The sequence below is a fragment of the Pecten maximus genome, chromosome 5 (genome assembly GCF_902652985.1).
Source record: "Pecten maximus chromosome 5, xPecMax1.1, whole genome shotgun sequence".
In the NCBI taxonomy this organism is placed as follows: Eukaryota; Metazoa; Mollusca; class Bivalvia; order Pectinida; family Pectinidae; genus Pecten; species Pecten maximus.
The window spans coordinates 27,855,798-27,876,055 of NC_047019.1; the positions used below are offsets into that span (position 1 = coordinate 27,855,798).

The 20,258-nt window shown below is 37.3% G+C and overlaps 1 protein-coding gene across 1 annotated transcript in view; it reads left to right on the forward strand.

Annotated features, from left to right (window-relative positions):
• Positions 1 to 20,258, forward strand: part of LOC117328383 — a 68,749-nt gene that overhangs the window by 24,135 nt on the left and 24,356 nt on the right. Inside the window, exons 3-4 of the mRNA XM_033885911.1 lie at positions 17,638 to 17,738; positions 18,438 to 18,527. Of these exons, the coding sequence (XP_033741802.1) occupies positions 17,638 to 17,738; positions 18,438 to 18,527 (191 nt within the window). The remainder of the gene's footprint in view (positions 1 to 17,637; positions 17,739 to 18,437; positions 18,528 to 20,258) is intronic.

Here is a 20,258-nt window from a genome sequence, read left to right on the forward strand (position 1 = left end):
CAAAGGGTAACTATCATGCATGATAAATATGTCAAACCTTTCTTATGAATTTCACACTGAAGGCCTCTGAATTAATAACCGGTATTTAAATAATTCCAAATGCTTTAGATTGTGCAAAAACTGGGAGATATAAAGATCATAAAGGGAAGTAACCCTATAACATTGTACAAGTATAATACAGAGTGTAGTATGTATACTTAGGGCAAATAACTCTAAACAAAATACAGGTAAAATGTTTAAAGTATTATATATCTTTAAGGTAGATTACTCTACCACAAAAAAATGTGTAAGGTAGGACACATTCTATTGGGCAAATCACAGATAAAAAATCAATGTAAAGCATTATATATTGTAAGGGAGATAACTGTAATGCGCTGTTATAGGTACAAGGATACGGGTAGGGTGTATACAAGGATACGGGTAGGAGTATTTTACCGTGAAGTATGTGGGATATAACTCCTCTGTATACATGCAGGTAGGAGTATTTTACCCTGTGAAGTATGTGGGATAACTCCTCTGTATACAGGTAGGAGTATTTTACCCTCTGAAGTATTTGGGATAACTCCTCTGTATACAGGTAGGAGTATTTTACCCTGTGAAGTATGTGGGATAACTCCTCTGTATACAGGTAGGAGTATTTTACCCTGTTAAGTATGTGGGATAACTCCTCTGTATACAGGTAGGAGTATTTACCCTCTGAAGTATGTGGGATAACTCCTCTGTATACAGGTAGGAGTATTTTACCCTGTTAAGTATGTGGGATAACTCCTCTGTATACAGGTAGGAGTATTTTACCCTGTGAAGTATGTGGGATAACTCCTCTGTATACAGGTAGGAGTATTTTACCCTCTGAAGTATGTGGGATAACTCCTCTGTATACAGGTAGGAGTATTTTACCCTCTGAAGTATGTGGGATAACTCCTCTGTATACAGGTAGGAGTATTTTACCCTCTGAAGTATTTGGGATAACTCCTCTGTATACAGGTAGGAGTATTTTACCCTGTGAAGTATGTGGGATAACTCCTCTGTATACAGGTAGGAGTATTTTACCCTGTTAAGTATGTGGGATAACTCCTGTGTATACAGGTAGGAGTATTTACCCTCTGAAGTATGTGGGATAACTCCTCTGTATACAGGTAGGAGTATTTTACCCTGTTAAGTATGTGGGATAACTCCTCTGTATACAGGTAGGAGTATTTTACCCTGTGAAGTATGTGGGATAACTCCTCTGTATACAGGTAGGAGTATTTTACCCTCTGAAGTATGTGGGATAACTCCTCTGTATACAGGTAGGAGTATTTTACCCTCTGAAGTATGTGGGATAACTCCTCTGTATACAGGTAGTAATATTTTACCCTGTGAAGTATGTGGGATAACTCCTCTGTATACAGGTAGGAGTATTTTACCCTCTGAAGTATGTGGGATAATTCCTGTTTATACAGGGATACAGGTAGAAGATAATAGTGGGTCACCCTATGAAGTATGTGGGATAACTCCGCTGTATACAGGTAGAAGTATTTTACCCTGTGAAGTATGTGGGATAACTCCTCTGTATACAGGTAGGAGTATTTTACCCTCTGAAGTATGTGGGATAACTCCTGTGTATACAGGTAGGAGTATTTTACCCTGTGAAGTATGTGGGATAACTCCTCTGTATACAGGTAGGAGTATTTTACCCTCTGAAGTATGTGGGATAACTCCTCTGTATACAGGTAGAAGTATTTTACCCTGTTAAGTATGTGGGATAACTCCTGTGTATACAGGTAGGAGTTTTTACCCTCTAAGGTATGTGGGATAATTCCTGTTTATACAGGGATACAGGTAGAAGATAATAGTGGGTCACCCTATGAAGTATGTGGGATAATTCCTGTTTATACAGGGATACAGGTAGAAGATAATAGTGGGTCACCCTATGAAGTATGTGGGATAACTCCGCTGTATACAGGTAGAAGTATTTTACCCTGTGAAGTATGTGGGATAACTCCTGTGTATACAGGTAGGAGTATTTTACCCTCTGAAGTATGTGGGATAACTCCTGTGTATACAGGTAGGAGTATTTTACCCTCTGAAGTATGTGGGATAACTCCTCTGTATACAGGTAGGAGTATTTTACCCTGTGAAGTATGTGGGATAACTCCTCTGTATACAGGTAGTAGTATTTTACCCTGTTAAGTATGTGGGATAACTCCTCTGTATACAGGTAGGAGTATTTTACCCTGTTAAGTATGTGGGATAACTCCTCTGTATACAGGTAGGAGTATTTTACCCTGTGAAGTATGTGGGATAACTCCTGTGTATACAGGTAGGAGTATTTTACCCTCTGTAGTATGTGGGATAACTCCTCTGTATACAGGTAGGAGTATTTTACCCTGTGAAGTATGTGGGATAACTCCTGTGTATACAGGTAGAAGTATTTTACCCTGTTAAGTATGTGGGATAACTCCTCTGTATACAGGTAGGAGTATTTTACCCTGTTAAGTATGTGGGATAACTCCTCTGTATACAGGTAGGAGTATTTTACCCTGTTAAGTATGTGGGATAACTCCGCTGTATACAGGTAGGAGTATTTTACCCTGTTAAGTATGTGGGATAACTCCTCTGTATACAGGTAGGAGTTTTTTACCCTCTGAAGTATGTGGGATAACTCCTCTGTATACAGGTAGTAATATTTTACCCTTTGAAGTATGTGGGATAACTCCTCTGTATACAGGTAGGAGTATTTTACCCTGTTAAGTATGTGGGATAATTCCTGTGTATACAGGTAGTAGTATTTTACCCTCTGAAGTATGTGAGATAACTCCTCTGTATACAGGTAGGAGTATTTTACCCTGTTAAGTATGTGGGATAATTCCTGTGTATACAGGTAGGAGTTTTTACCCTCTGAAGTATGTGGGATAACTCCTGTTAATACAAGGATACAGGTAGAAGATAATAGTGGGTCACCCTATGAAGTATGTGGGATAATTCCTGTTTATACAGGGATACAGGTAGAAGATAATAGTGGGTCACCCTATGAAGTATGTGGGATAACTCCGCTGTATACAGGTAGAAGTATTTTACCCTGTTAAGTATGTGGGATAACTCCTGTGTATACAGGTAGGAGTTTTTACCCTCTGAAGTATGTGGGATAACTCCTCTGTATACAGGTAGGAGTATTTTACCCTCTGAAGTATGTGGGATAACTCCTCTGTATACAGGTAGTAGTATTTTACCCTGTTAAGTATGTGGGATAACTCCTGTGTATACAGGTAGGAGTTTTTACCCTCTGAAGTATGTGGGATAATTCCTGTTTATACAGGGATACAGGTAGAAGATAATAGTGGGTCACCCTATGAAGTATTGCTGCAGGATGTGGTTGAGGTTTGTACACAGAGACAATGCTATCTAGTTTATTAAGAGCCTTTGTTAGATAAATGTGATTCTACAAGAAAAGAAATATGAGTTCTGTAGAACATTTAGAGGTGGTGACTTGGGAGACAGTGTGGGGTAGACATTTAAAGTGTATTCCTTTTCATTAGCTGTCGGGAGGGGGGCCGACACTTAGGACAAACTGTGATGCATGGCACAGAAGCCGGTGCCCGCATTCACACCATGGTCTGGTCAAGCTGTCTTAAGCGACTAATGTTGTGTAAATGAACATGACACTCTGGCATTGTTCGACCGTTCTTTCTCATCAAGCGAGACTTGGTGTCGAGGAATGAAATATGTCATAATAAAGTCGGTCTCCTAGGCTGGAAGGATGTGTGTCACCTCTGAGAGAAGTCAATTTCGTCTGCAGTAATTCTCACACTCCTTCTAGTAAAATTAAATGACTTGTCCAAAAACTGATATTTTGGACCACACTTTTCGCCTGTAAATCATTCGCCTCGTGCCACGTTTGTGTCGGTAGTTATTCATGAGACTGTTAAGTTTTTAATTGTGTGGTTACTAGTATGGAAGCGCATCTTGTGTTAAATGCACATGGTGATCAAATTATCACGAAAGTGCTACTCAATCACATGATTTATGGGCGCGCCTTCCTTTTCCTACACACCTCCTCCCATGCCAGTACAGATTTGACAACAATAAAACACTGCCGTTACTGGCATAACTCTGCAACGAGTCTGAAACTCTGTGATCCTTGCTTTGCAGACATTTCATAAATTCAATTTTTTTTTTCAATATTGTCTGAAAACAAACAGACTCAATATTCAGTTCCCTCACTTACTTTGATTTTGTTTTATCATGTCTGTGTAGATCAGTATCATTGGTCTTAAATTTCAGACATATACATACCTTCAAATCTTTAAAATAAGCTTGTCTCGAAAATAAAACCCTGGATTCCTTCTATAGAATATTGTCGTGTGTGTGTGTGTGTGTGTGTGTGTGTGTGTGTGTGGGGGGCATAAATAGGGAGAAGAGGTGGGTAGAAGGCTGAGAAGGAGAAGAGGCCGGGAGAAGGCTGAGGGGGAGAAGAGGTGGGTGAAAAGGCTGAGAAGGAGAAGAGGTGGGTAGAAGGCTGAGAGGGAGAAGAGGTGGGTAGAAGGCTGAGAGGGAGAAGAGGTAGGTAGAAGGCTGAGAGGAAGAAGAGGTGGGAGAAAAGGCTGAGAAGGAGAAGAGGTCGGGAGAAGGTTAAGAGGGAGAAGAGGTCGGTAGAAGGCTGAGAGGGAAAAGAGGTCGGTAGAAGGCTGAGAGGGAGAAGAGGTCGGTAGAAGGCTGAGAGGGAAAAGAGGTCGGTAGAAGGCTGAGTGGGAGAAGAGGTCGGGAGAAGGCTGAGAAGGAGAAGAGGTCGGTAGAAGGCTGAGAGGGAGAAGAGGTCGGGAGAAGGCTGAGAAGGAGAAGAGGTCGGGAGAAGGCTGAGAAGGAGAAGAGGTGGGTAGAAGGCTGAGAGGGAGAAGAGGTGGGTAGAAGGCTGAAAGGGAGAAGAGGTCGGGAGAAGGCTGAGAAGGAGAAGAGGTGGGTAGAAGGCTGAGAAGGAGAAGAGGTGGGTAGAAGGCTGAGAGGGAGAAGAGGGTCGGGAGAAGGCTGAGAGGGAGAAGAGGTGGGTAGAAGGCTGAGAGGGAGAAGAGGTGGGTAGAAGGCTGAGAGGGAGAAGAGGTGGGTAGAAGGCTGAGAGAGGAGAAGAGGTGGGTAGAAGGCTGAGAAGGAGAAGAGGGGTAGAAGGCTGAGAGGGAAAGAGGTGGGAGAAGGCTGAGAGGGAGAAGAGGGTCGGGAGAAGGCTGAGAGGGAGAAGAGGTCGGGAGAAGGCTGAGAGGGAGAAGAGGTGGGTAGAAGGCTGAGAAGGAGAAGAGGTGGGTAGAAGGCTGAGAAGGAGAAGAGGTGGGTAGAAGGCTGAGAGGGAGAAGAGGTAGGTAGAAGGCTGAGAGGGAGAAGAGGTAGGTAGAAGGCTGAGAGGGAGAAGAGGTAGGTAGAAGGCTGAGAGGGAGAAGGGGTCGGTAGAAGGCTGAGAGGGAGAAGAGGTCGGTAGAAGGCTGAGGGGGAGAAGAGGTGGGGAGAAGGCTGAGAAGGGGAGAAAGAGGTGGGGTAGAAGGCTGAGAGGGAGAAGAGGGGGTAGAAGGCTGAGAGGGAGAAGAGGTCGGGAGAAGGCTGAGAAGGAGAAGAGGTGGGAGAAGGCTGAGAGGGAGAAGAGGTGGGTAGAAGGCTGAAATGGAGAAGAGGGGGGTAGAAGGCTGAGAGGGAGAAGAGGTGGGTAGAAGGCTGAGAGGGAGAAGAGGTCGGGAGAAGGCTGAGAGGGAGAAGAGGTCGGGAGAAGGCTGAGAGGGAGAAGAGGTCGGGAGAAGGCTGAGAGGGAGAAGAGGTGGGAGAAGGCTGAGAGGGAGAAGAGGGGGGTAGAAGGCTGAGAGGGAGAAGAGGTCGGGAGAAGGCTGAGAGGGAAAAGAGGTCGGGAGAAGGCTGAGAGGGAGAAGAGGTCGGGAGAAGGCTGAGAGGGAGAAGAGGTCGGAGAAGGCTGAGGGGGAGAAGAGGTGGGTAGAAGGCTGAGAGGGAGAAGAGGTCGGGTAGAAGGCTGAGAGGGAGAAGAGGTGGGTAGAAGGCTGAGAGGGAGAAGAGGTAGGAAGAAGGCTGAGAGGGAGAAGAGGTGGGTAGAAGGCTGAGGGGGAGAAGAGGTGGGTAGAAGGCTGAGAGGGAGAAGAGGTGGGGGAAAAGCTGAGAGGGAGAAGAGGTCCCTAAATCCCCCAGCATCTAGCTTCTTTTTATCATTAAAAGTTACGGACTATGATCAGAGTGGGCAATATAATTCAAACTTTGGCCTCTGTTCTGTGTTGTGTTTGTTAGACAGGGCCCTGTAGATGATGCGCATACCCAAGGGCACATCTCCCTTTTAATTTGTAAACGTGTGTCTCATCATATCGTCAAATCAACAGTTAAAAAATAATTTGCAAAGAGTCTTTTAGAGACAATTTTATGGCTGGTAAACAATACATTATAGAATTAATTATGTCTCAATCTTTAGGTAGATCAGTGCAGTTTGAATGATAGCATTTCTCTAGGGGTTAAAATCCTTAGGGTTGTGTAAAAATAAATGAACTTTATATTTAGCAATCAGGACGGTATCATCCTCTTGTGGTTGGCAGTGTTTTTATCTCCAGCGCTCTGCTTTAAATCTTTTAACCTAACCTGTGGCCCTGGTCACAAGGGGCCCACGTGCCACGTCCTCAAGGTTCCCTGTGCAAGTGACCTTACTAAGTCATACAAAACTTAAGTACCTTTTGAAACAAATTCAAAGAAAAATCTCCATTTTTCCTCAAACATCAAGGCAGGTTTTTTTAGATGATTTTTATATGACGAGTCTGACTTAAATCCTGACGCGTGTAGCAATCATAGTTAAATCTTGATGAAGTAATTAATCTATCGATCATTTCGATGCTAAAACTTTAAGGTCAAGGCTGGATATAGTTTCAGGCACTTTAAACCAAATTATTAGTGATTAATGTTTGTGTTAATTAATTTAGAAGGAAACTCATCTTCAAATCTTAGATCTTAGGTTGTGCAATTAGGTCATTGAAATTTCAACATATTCTGGAATCCAAAGGTCAAGGTCACTTCCTTTTGCTTGTGAGCGGAACATATTCTGGAATCCAAAGGCCAAGGTCACTTCCTTTTGCTTGTGAGCGGGATATCTCTGTCAATTATGATGTTAAACTCTGTAAAAGTATTTATTATCATTTTATGATATCACAATAGTTAATTTTGATTTAAAATATGAAAACTTTGACATGGTTGTATGTGATGCAACCTGTTGTTAATGTAAAAGAATTACATTATTTTGAGATTAGGAGTAGATACGTTACACAGGGCAAGCAGATTATCATTTATTTATCTTATTCAAATGTGTATATACCAAAGAGGCCAATTAACAGTTCTATAACTCCTTCTAAATGTAACTATTTAAATACTGATGCCTTCTGGGTATTGTTAGGTTCAAATAAAATGTTCGTACAAAAATTATGTTGTCATAATATTCTCTGCTATTTGAGTAAAGCATATCTCAACACTTCTGGGTGGAGAATACCAAGACCTTCTCAACTTGCGACATAAAATGAACAGAAAAGGTCGATAGGGAAAGATGTGAGTATTTATGAGTGTAATTATTGTAGAACTGATAGTCTCAATACATTTGATGTTTACGGCAACACAACCTGGTGTGCCAACCCAGCCCAACAGAATCAAATAAAACTAGATGAAAGTGAATCGGTAATGGAGAAAAATGTATAAATATTTAATGCAGAAAAGGTTTCTGTGTTTCTGAATGTGTTGAGACCGATGGCCTGTCACTGCGTATGTATAGTTCCGTTGTAAGTGTTGGGAAAGGCCAAAACACACCAAACCTGTTGCACCTCATCACATATTTACATGTTGGTATCTTTTTTCATGGATGAATAAATTGGGTTTTACATTTTAGAAAGACTAAAATATGAATAATGCTTGCTTTGATTAGGTTATATATGTCATGCTTATGAGCCAGAACGGTCTGTTATGGTTGAATTAAGTATTTTCATGGTGATTTGTATATAACTGTAACATTAATTGATTCAGTGATCACATATGTTTTCAAATTGATTTATGTGATTGCTTTCTTTTTTTTTCACTTGTCTGACTGTATATGAGTGATTTCAGCAATGATTTTTTCCAAACTTTAAAGAATTTGAATTTATCAGCATTTGCAATAAATTCAGATAGAATATATAATTTTTCCTTTTGTATTTTTTCAGTTTCACTCCTTTTTCATTTAGCATATAATTATCTGCAGAACATATCACCTTTAGTTATCCATGAGTAACCTTTAGTTTTTGGGATAAATTTTCCATCTCAAAAGAACTTTTAGTTTTGTGGGCAATCTTTCCTTCCCAAAAGAGTCTTCAGTTTTGTGAGCAATCTTTCCTTCCCCAAAAGAAACTTTAGTTTTGTAAGCAATCTTTCCTTCCGAAAAGATTCTTTAGTTTTGTGAGCAATTTTTCTTCCCCAAAAGAACCTTTAGTTTTGTGAGCAAACTTTCATTCCCTAAAAGAATCTTTAGTTTTGTGAGCAATCTTTCCTTCCCCAAAAGAATCTTTAGTTTTGTGAGCAATCTTTCCTTCCCCAAAAGAATCTTTAGTTTTGTGAGCAATCGTTCCTTCTTCAAAAGAATCTTTAGTTTTGTGAGCAATCTTTCCTTCCCAAAAGAATCTTTAGTTTTGTGAGCAATTTTTCTTTCCCAAAAAGAACCTTTACTTTTTTGAGCTGTCTTTCCTTTCCCAAAAGAACCTTCAGTTTTGTGAGCTATTGCTCCTTCCCCAAAAGAACCTTCAGTTTTGTGAGCTATTGTTCCTTCCCCAAAAGAACCTTCAGTTTTGTGAGCTATCGCTCCTTCCCCAAAAGAACCTTCAGTTTTGTGAGCAATATGTTTCATTCGGAGATTAGTGTTTGATCCTTAATTAACCTTCTCAGTTTAAACATTTGTGTACCATAATTTAAATATATAATTTATAAAGGAAAAAAAAATCTTCGGTAAAGCTAGTATAAAAAAAATACTAAATAATTCTCACAATTATCTGAATGGCAGAAATTCTGATAACTTTTTTGTAGGGAGGATAGCTATAAATTTTGTTTTTCAATGTATCAATTCATTGTACTTTGAATAAGAGTTAAAATAAGGTCAGAAAACATAATTTACACACTTCATGATTATCAAGGATAACCGGGTTTTTAAAGTGATATCAGTGAAAAAAGCATTAGTCATTACTAATTGGACAATACCAAAACATGTAAATTTCTTAAAAGTTTCCTTTAATGAACCATCAATTCAATGTTGACATTGCTTTTGTATCCAATGTTTGAACTGATGCGACAAATTGGATGTGAACGCAGTATATCGTTGTTTGTGTGTCCTGCGTATTTACGTTAATACTCCCGGAAATACTTTAAATCTGTATAAAGAGACACATAACCTAGTCACACTCCGTATTTCAAACAAGCGACATAATTAAAATCCCCGAAAGGCTTCACATGTATGTAGCCCTGATCGTTCAGGTGTGACAAGTCATATTGTATGTCGACGGAAAGATGACATCATGGCTTCGATTGATGAAACAAATCCTGTGTTTTTCTGACGATTTTATTTGTTTTGATTATCAGGCACCTACAGTGATATGGCAAAGATGGCCACCTCTATAGTTACGGATGAGTGGTCCACATCTCTTAGATCCCCTGATTGGGGTAGCTCAGTACAACGCTCACCGTTGTCTTTGAACTGGACAGTTTATGCAAAACAAGGCCTACAATGCAGAGCTATGGGAAGTCATTGGATTAATGAAATTTATTAGAGATAGCGATCATAGCTTCTGAATACAGGCCAGTTACCAAAGCTTTCCCAATCGCGACATATTATAGTGATTCTTTTCAAGAAGTGAAGTTATGCATGATTGGTCAAGTGCGAGGTTACAAAGCTGGACTAATTATCGAATCAATACCAGACACTTTCTCTACTTCCTGTTTGGCATCAATCAAAAAGAGGGGAGGTTACTCTTTGGCCAATCATTTGAAAAGCTCTTGAGTGGTTTACTGACTATTAGATGTATAGAAGAAGACCTTTTTCATTGTCATGCTGATAATAAAATATTAAGACAAAAATCCATTAGTTGTAGAACTTATTTTGAGAGGGGTTGTATTAAATGTTAGGCTTTGTTTTAAATTTTGCTTTTTTTTTTTATTACAATGATACCATTCTCATAGACTGTTATTTTCTTATTACCTGTAAGTGTTTGCTTTGAAGAAATGATAATCAAGTTCAATAATAATGTAATATTTGATCATCAGTTAGGTAATAGTGGAAAATAGCATTCCCTATACAATACAGACAACACATCAGTACCCTTTCATTTTCTACATGTTCATAAATCTGCAAAGATTTCAGGCAGATCCTCTAGAAAGATGACAACATAATTATGTTGATTCTGTGTGCTAATAAGCTAATGATGGAAATGTTAACTTTTACCTGTGGCTTTCATGTCCTTTGATAATAAAAAAATAGTCAGATTGATCTAACACTGTCAGTGGCTTGGGACCTGGCAGCCGCTGAGCCGACCGCCAGGCTACTTCGTATTAGTGACTTGATGGCCTATCTAACAACACACAAAGTGAATTAGCAACTTAGCCCCGAGCTAATCTCTATTGGTCCGTTTTATGTACTGGGGAACATCTATATGACCGATCTACAATTCATGAAACTTTCTGTAATCTGAGGCAATATTCTGGAGCAAAGCTGATACAGGTTAGAAGTATAAAAACCTACATCTAAGTGATGTATAGGCAGCTCTGAGTTGGTGGACAGACTTGTCAGTTTTAAAAAATTTCAATCATAATTTGAGTACCAGTATTTTACTGTTTTCATGTAATAAAGATTGTTTTTAATAAATTAAAGTAATGAGGGATGAAAGAATTCAAAAAATGTATAACTTCGAAAACATTTGTCGGCCACATTCCTTATCATTGTTTTGACATCCCATGATCACATTAGACTTTTGAGGTGGTATTTGCTATGCATGTATGGCCATTCAAACTTAAAATATAATTCTTGACAGTAAATTAGATAAACATTCATCTATTAATGCAATATGTCACTATTTCAACCTGAACTGATCTCGGTTCCAAAATGTTTTGTAGATATTCGTTTAGATTGATTTACGTGTAAGTTGACATAGCTCTCACTACTGTCCAGTCAAAATTGTGAGAGATGATTGTAGTTTGATATGATCTTTGTCATCAGCCGAACCTACAAAGCAAACAAAATCACTTAACTAGATTAATAAGTTTACAATGTCTCCTACCCTGGAAATCAAATATTTGCCAACTTTAGTCTTCATTTCAAGTTTAATGCTTTCTGTCTGTGGATGTAATCTTCAATTCATTGGTCTCTTTAAGAAAAAATAGTTTAATGAATATTATTGCATGCATGGTAATAGTATCTAATTTATCTGTCTGATTTCAAAAATACTGTTTAGTGTGTTTGCATGGAATCAAATATTGCTTCCATATTTGTTTACAAAATCTGTTGATCTTATTTTGGGAAAAAACACAAAAAAACAAATGCTGGAAAATTGTTATGATATAGTATTGAGTTGTGAGAAAACACATATGCTGGAAAATTGTTGTAATGTGGTTTTGATAGCATTAACAATGATAACTAATATAATTCAAGACATTCTGAAATAGTAATAATATCTAAAATTCCATCAACTATATCTCAAACTTCAAACTTCAAATTGATGTCTTAATGCATATTATTTTGAATTCATGACATCATAATATATTAATGTTATGTGTCATTATGGGTATTAAAAGAAGTGTGAGTGTTGTGATGTGTATATTGTCTCATCTCATGATAATACTTTTATTGATTTTAAAGCCAGGATCAAATTTCTTTGTACACCAACCTGGGTACAAAATTCTAATGAGCAAAAATTTCATGCAGTGTCTTATGATGAATACATTTTTTTCAAGTTTGGAAATTTTGAATACACATACCGGGTAATCATGAAATATAATTCTGTGAGACTTGAGTTTCTTAAGCTTCATTGATTCAGCTTGCCGAAATGTCATCCAAAAGGTCGATATTTTTACCTTAAGATGTAAAAGGATATTACAATACGTAAAAGGTTTTTTTTCAGAGCTTTGAAAAAAAAAAAAAAAAAATTATGGTCTGCTTCATTCCTAAGTTAAAGAGAAACTTGTAAATTTCCAAACGTTTATACTGTGCTGTACTGCTACATTAAGTATGAAATGAGCCTGTTTCTATCGAAAAGATGTGTACGTATTTCATTAACAGCATCTTGATATACATTGACTATAAAATATCAACTTCATGTTTTGTTTTTGAAAACCAGAGTGTCAGAGAAAGCTTTGATAACAGAAAATGGAATTTTAGAAATTATGTTACAATGAAGCAAAGATATTGAGCTTGCTTCATATTTGCTTCGTAAGTGCTCTTAATATGGTGTTTCTAGCCAAGTCGATGATTTCTCCGTCAGAACCAAATGGAGCGGAAATTCAGTCATGATTTATTGTTTAATTGCCCAGCTTCATCCATCACTCCTAAGATAGAGTTTCAGTACCATTTTAAATCTATCAAGGGTGGGCTCTGTCTAACACAAGTCTTCCACAATTGTCTCCATCTCAGTTTTCTTGAGCCGTGTAAATCTCTGTGACACAGTCCTGACGTAAATCTCATGGACAGAGTCGGTGTAAATCAAAGAAAAGAGGCTGAAGGTAGCAGATTGAGGATCGAGTGTCTAGTCATTTCAAATAAATCCCTGCATATGGACACTGTTAGTTTGTAATGATGAGTAAATTTTCTTTTTGTTGTCTTTGTAACCGTTTCTAAAACAAAGGAAGTTTGAAAAACCTAATGGAGAGACTCAGTAATGATACACACATCACACATTTTTTTGGCCAGAATTGTATTTTAGTAGTTATCATCCAGTATTATATAAGATTCCTGACTGATTTATTTGTAACCTTTTGTGTCACTGGTTGAAATAAGCAGAATTTTATTAAAGGAACGTAATAGAAAAGCTGTTTCTATAAGGGGATAAAGTATCAGTGTGAAACAGGCTTTTTATTAATATAATTGACACAAGCAGTGGATCAAATTGTAACTTTATTTATAGGGTGTACAGGTGTCAGACAAATTTATGGACATAAATGTTAGAGCTTCGTGTCTGAAAAAAATATATATCTATATATCTAGCTTATTGGAGTTTTCACTCATATGAGATTTAGGAAGCATCTCAGAATTCATTTTCTTTACCGAGCCTCTAGCAAACATCTTAGAATTCATTTACTTTACTGAGCCTCTAACAAACATCTTAGAATTCATTTACTTTACTAAGCCTCTAACAAACATTTAATAAATCATTTACTTTACTGAGCCTCTGGTAAACATCTCAGAATTTACTTTACCAAGCCTCTGGTAAACATCTCAGAATTTACATTACCAAGCCTCTGGTAAACATCTCAGAATTTACTTTACCGAGCCTCTGGTAAACATCTCAGAATTTACTTTACCGAGCCTCCGGTAAACATCTCAGAATTTACTTTACTGAGCCTCTGGTAAACATCTCAGAATTTACTTTACCGAGCCTCTGGTAAACATCTCAGAATTTACTTTACCGAACCTCAGGTAAACATCTCAGAATTTACTTTACCAAGCCTCAGGTAAACATCTCAGAATTTACTTTACCAAGCCTCATCTCAGAATTTACTTTACCAAGCCTCTGGTAAACATCTCAGAATTTACTTTACCAAGCCTCAGGTAAACATCTCAGAATTTACTTTACCAAGCCTCTGGTAAACATCTCAGAATTTACTTTACCAAGCCTCCGGTAAACATCTCAGAATTTACATTACCAAGCCTCCGGTAAACATCTCAGAATTTACTTTACCGAGCCTCCGGTAAACATCTCAGAATTTACTTTACCGAGCCTCCGGTAAACATCTCAGAATTTACTTTACCAAGCCTCTGGCAGGTAAAAAATAAAATATTGGGGATGAGTTGATGTTGACAAGGTTGAATCAAGTTTAAGGGGGATGTTGGGTTTGATACTTATGCACGCAGGAATGCTACTATTAACATCGCCATCCAACTGATGTACATATATATGTCTGCATAATATATATAGTCTTGTGGAGATCATTCAGTTCAAAAACTTTGGTAATTCCCACAAAAACTTCACATGTCACTTGTATAAGATATGATCCGTGTTTTCGAATATCTTGGACTCCTGTTGTGCTGGAGGCAAACAGTTTTGACATTGTAACCATCGTAAAACATCTCTTTATAAATTTCGCACTTATTTTCGGCAAATATGGATTAGTTTCTTCAGGCCTCGGTGTCCTACTAACAAAATCAATACTCTTATCTAGACGGAGCACGTCTTAAATTTGTAGTTGTGACATAGAAAATTTAAATTTCATTGATTTTGGTGTGTGATGTAGTGAAGTCAGTCAAGCTTGTATAATATACCTCTATAGTTTCAATGTGTACACTTGGTATACCATTATGGCTTAAATTGTCTAGCCAAATTGATTTTTGAACGAGAGAGGGGGAAAAAAATGAAATTTTGAATCGATTTGTCATCTTGTGTAAGTTGTATTGAAATTTCATACAAATTGTCACTATTGTTTTGACAAACATTCAGATTTGTATTAGCTGACTGTTTATTGAAGGAAGTATTAGTTTTTGTTTTGGAACATTGTTCTGAAATAATATAAAAACCATGGATTATATTATATGTTAGTAAACATGCCCAAATATCACAGGTGTTTGAAATTGGAGATTTATATTAGTGATATGGATATGGGAGCATGTGACATAATCGACACAAAAACTAACAATTATAAAAATATGTATGGATATGTAATGCAAGAGTTAATTGTGGCCTGAGAAGATTTCTTGTTCCGCATAAAATACAACAGAAGGTGCTGCGTCATTATGTCATTGTCTGGTGACAACACATGTTACCTGGGAATGGCCTTGATTTGAATTGTGCTTCAATTTCTACATACAGGTGTGTCTCTGGAGAGTAACCTCTAATGAGTTTACAAGCATTTCTTATGGGTTGTTCATAACTCTAATGTCAATTTACAGGTATTAAACTATTTCTCATGCGTTACCTCTAATGACATTTAACAATTTCTCATGCGTTACCTCCACTGACAATTTACAGGTATTTTTCATGGGTTACCTCTATAATGACCGTTTACAGGTATTTTTCATGGGTGACCTCCAATGACAGTTTACAGATGTTTCTCAAGGTTTAAACCTTTAATAACAAATTACAGTATGACAACTTACAGGTGTTTCTCAAATGCTATTGTGGGACAGTTATTAAATTGTTATCTCTGGCGATACATTATGGGTGTTTCTCAATTGTTACATATGACAACAAAATGCTGGCTGGGTTCCTTGGCACTGAACAAATTAGTTATCTGTGGTGCCAACTCACAGGAGTTTCTCAAGGATAACCCTGTAGTACTAACTGGAATTGTAATTAACTTTCATACACTTAAGATTATTTTGGTAGCATACACCCTTAAATAGGAATGTTAGAAAGACTATCCCCAGAAGGAAATGTTGAAAGTTCCACCAAGTGTATAACTACCTGTGGAAATTCCATTGATTAGACAGGTAGACTACAGGTGTGTCCAGGTGTACTTTTAACAGGTGAAGTGCTACCTATTTCATTATTCAGAGGAGAAAACCTGGTTTCCACTTTCATTAGGAAGTCCTTATGATCAGGGTTTTATTGTCTCCGGAACATTAAATCCTGGTTAAATCCAGGTTTTGATGCTGGATAAATTATTTCATTGCTAATTGATTAAGATGAAAAGTAATGCAAATTGTAATGGAATTATGGTATTAATACAATACACCTGTGTAAGCCTGGGTACTTAATTGTGTCATAAAAATAGTATAGAAAAAAAAGATGTATCAGTACTAAATTGTGTCATAGAATAGTACAGAAAATTTAAAAATATATATATATATTGGTTATGTTAATTGATATAAAATTAGCATGTTTCTGATTTGTGAATGAAATATCAATTAATTCAAAATTGAAATCTATTTCTAATATGTCTTAAGCTTTATGTAGATTTCTGCAGTCCATCCCACAATACATATATATATATATATATATATTTAATGTGTAGTTGACTTTGAATATTTGTACCATACTAATTAGATACATGTAACTATAGAAACAACCAAGTGTCCTACTGCTCCAGGCCAATATTCTGGTCTATTGCACATCCACTCAGCATATAAATATTTTATTTCCTAATTATTGGTTCTACATCAACATACTCATCCTCATACAGATGGAAAAAGTATCGAGTCCAGATGTGTTTTCTAAATATTATAGTGTAAGTGAATGTGGACAGGAAAATCCAGAGGGGTTCTGAAAGTCACAGTAAAAAGATATAATATGACTATATGAGGAACACAAACTTGTCAGGAGTTAGTGAGAATATTGGCCTACTTTATATATAAGTCTGTATAGTGTAATATATGTAATATAAAAGTATAGTCTTGTGGTTTCATGGAAATGTTGACATATGGCAGACAAATGGCCAGCAGGTATTTGCATCATTGATGATGTTTAACAATTCGGTAAGGAAGGTGTACGAAAGGTTGATTGTTATATCCTTCGTATCCTCACCATAGACCAATATTTCTATCAGACCAAACATGTTTCATTTCATTATGGCTGCCAATAATCACATCCTTGTGTTAATTTACACCATCGCTCTTGTTTCAGTTATTCAAATTCAATGTCCTATACCTTGAATTACGCTTTATTTCCTTTTTCCTCTTCCATCATTTCATATTCCCAATCAACCTGATTTTTCTGTTCTTCCTCTTTTTGATCAGTATAATCTTGTATCTTCTTCCTTCCTACTTTTGGTACTCTATTTCTTCCTTCAGTCTCCACTTTCTTTTTCCTTTATTCCTTCTTTCTTTTCTTACAACTCTGTCATTTATCATATTCTTCCCTTTCATCCATTCCTTTTCATCTCTCACTCTTTCGATTCAAACAAGGACGATAAGAGTATGTTGAAATCACCGTTTTTCACATGACCCTGTATAAAATGAAACCTAAGCCATATTAAGTAGGGCACGGCCGTTGACCCTTGCCTAATTTGGAGATGGTAGATAACCTGTTTTTGCTACAAGATCCTTGTCCAACAATAGGCGTGCTCTTGTCTATCTGATGAATCAGTGAGCATACAAATATGTACCTGATCACGATCCAGTTATGCAATCATGCTTTAAATTCAAGAATTTCTTTATGATGAAAAAGGACATTTTTAACATCTGAGTATCTACAGTAGCACTAAATCTAAGCACTGGAAATTCCATCTGTTAGCTAGGAAGTTATAAATTCTTTGAACTGATTTAGAAATTGCCTTCAATGTACTTTAATGTTTTCTTAAAACAAACTACACCTATTTCATCTGATTTAGCTGGCAACCTGGCATACACATACATATTTTGTATTTAAATCTTGTGTTACCATGTCATTAAGATATTGAAACTAGAGTTATAGTTATAGAAGGTATTTTGTTTTCACTTGAACCCTGACCTATAGCTAGCTTTAACATAACCTTTGACCTGTTTTGCAGCTGTGCTTCCAGACCGGTATAACCTTGACACTCATCATTTGATAGGACGATCACACCTCTTCCCCGACCCTGGCTTCTCTGAGGGAGACAGCATCTTACAGGTACTTGGATTCCTTTTACAAAGAAATATGTTTATTGTGCTAATAAAGTTGTATCAGTCGGAAGTAGTTTGTGAATATTAGAATTCACACAACAGATCCTTGTAAACATTCTGCACTTCTAGACATGCACCTTCGTATCTATATATTGAATATTAACTGGGTTTAAATCCCTAGAATATAACTAAGTTTGGTGTCCTGTCACACACTCTAACAGGAAACAACTCCACTTACTGGTAGAATATTTTATTTATATCTCAAAGAGGTGTGGGAAAATGCATGGCCATGCAGACTGGGGTTCGATCCCGGACCTCGGAACAGAAGCTGAATGCTCTTGAGCTATACAAGGTCGCTGATGTTCGACCTGGTCCAGTTCCACAGCATATCTACATAAATATACTCTTTATGATTTCAGTATTTATCACCAAATAAGCCCCCTCCTCTGGTGTAAACAATTGGCTTGAGGAGATAATTTTAATTTGTGAACCATGTTAGCTTACTATTTCCAAATTGATGATTCTGCAGAAATGAAGAAGGGGGCTTATTTGGATACATTGTATGGAAGCTGTATATGTGCATTTTTTTAGCTGACAATGATTACTCAGATGAATTTAAAGCAAAGCTAAACATTGATATTTTCCTAGCTGTTTGTGTGTAAGTTCTTCAATATGTAAGATGTAGGTGGCCATTTATATGTTTCAGGCCCTGTATGGCTTTCTCTTTGTTGTGACATGTGATGGCGAAGTTTTCTTTGCCTCGCGGACGGTGGAACAATACCTGGGCTTCCATCAGGTACGTTAACGTGTATGATCAGGTGAAAAACTTTCTATTACTCTTATTTCAGCTCATAACAAGGTCGTAATTACTATTTATAGAAAATTGTCATTAAATATATGAAATCTTGTTAAATATGTGTCTCAAGTATGCAAAAAAAAAGCATTGATTACATGTATGTCACACTTTGTAACAAAAAAAATGATTTACTGCAGAAAAATGTCTGAAAAATGTCGAATCTCTAAAAAGACATTTCAGTGAATGTTTATTATATATTTGTGACTTCCAGTAATGTAGCTTTTTTTTTTTTTTTTAGAAATTCATTACTTCATTTAATTTGGTATCAAGGTGTAACTGGTCCTGTAGGCAAACCTTCATTTACATTGTATTAGTCCAAAATGGGGGAAAATAATAGAGGTGACCAATAATTCATTGTGATAGCCATATAAATAAGTCTCACAGCCTATGATAACTCGTCTTAACCACCTTTGAACAGACTGTTGAGGGAACATAACTTGGATTGAGACACAAGTTAGATTAGAGTTGCTGTGAGTTAGCTGGCCCTGCCATGCTAGACAATGATACATTTACGACACACAGAGTCGAGTCAGTGTCATGCCTAACCAACTGTGTAGGTGTCGCACAGAAATCACCTGGTAATTTTCCTCCATGACAGAAATAAACTTCCGATGAGCCGCATTGGGACTGGATTTGCAAACATGATGCTGGCCATAACTTGTCTTGGATTCTCCACATTGTGTAAATAGTACCGAGTTTAAATAGAATTTCCCTGTGATCTCCTGCTGTAAAATTGGCAATGTTACCCACGACGCAACTTAAGGAGAAATTCAGTCCGTTTTTCTTCCGTTGTTTGAAAGGCTTCAATAATTCTATGTACATCTTCTGCCCATTCCGGTGTAATGAGTTGGCTAAATCTGTTCGGGGCCAGCTATTATTATTGTCTTCACTGTATTTATGTCTAATTGGGGAGTACAAGCCTCATTCACCATCCGTATCCATCTTTGTTCATGAGTTATAAAATTTGGTCCTTTTTTTTCAGAGCTAGAATCAACCATTGATTTTTTAGTTAAGACTCACAATTAATTAGCAGTATTAGGGATATTTGCCATAGCATTTAAGAAGAGATTACTCTAAACCCTCATGGCGGCCTTAAATTTGCCAAAAGGCTGAGCTGGATCAGCAAGGAAATGATTGTCCCCTTATAGCGTCAGTCCTATAATAGCATCACTGTTGACAATTGTGTTGTATTGTGACGTCCACTATACCCCACTTAACACTGATGTTTTTACCAGACCTAGTCGCACGGAAACAGCATCAGAAGCTATCCTTTAGCCATCAGAGCCCACTATAACGGAATCAGTCAGGACACTAAGACTCCCATCAAATGGGAATCGTATCTAATTAGTGTCTTTTAGATAATAGGCTCGAACATAGCCTTTCTGCGGTCGATCTGACCCTTTAATTCTTTAACGGTTTAATTTTAAGAAAAAGAGATTATCGTGAAGACATTTTCAGGCCGATTTCACTAGTATTTAGTAGTTGGTTCAAATTGATAGCTACAGCAATTGTATAAGATTGCAAAATAGTGGAACAGATTATCAATTAGTTAATCGTCCAGTCTCATTGCTATTATGAAGGCAGAATGAAATTGCTAATCACCTTTATTTAATTTATGCCAAAACAAATGAAGTAAGTTGGAGGGGGAAAAAGCATTAGGAAATTAGCTTG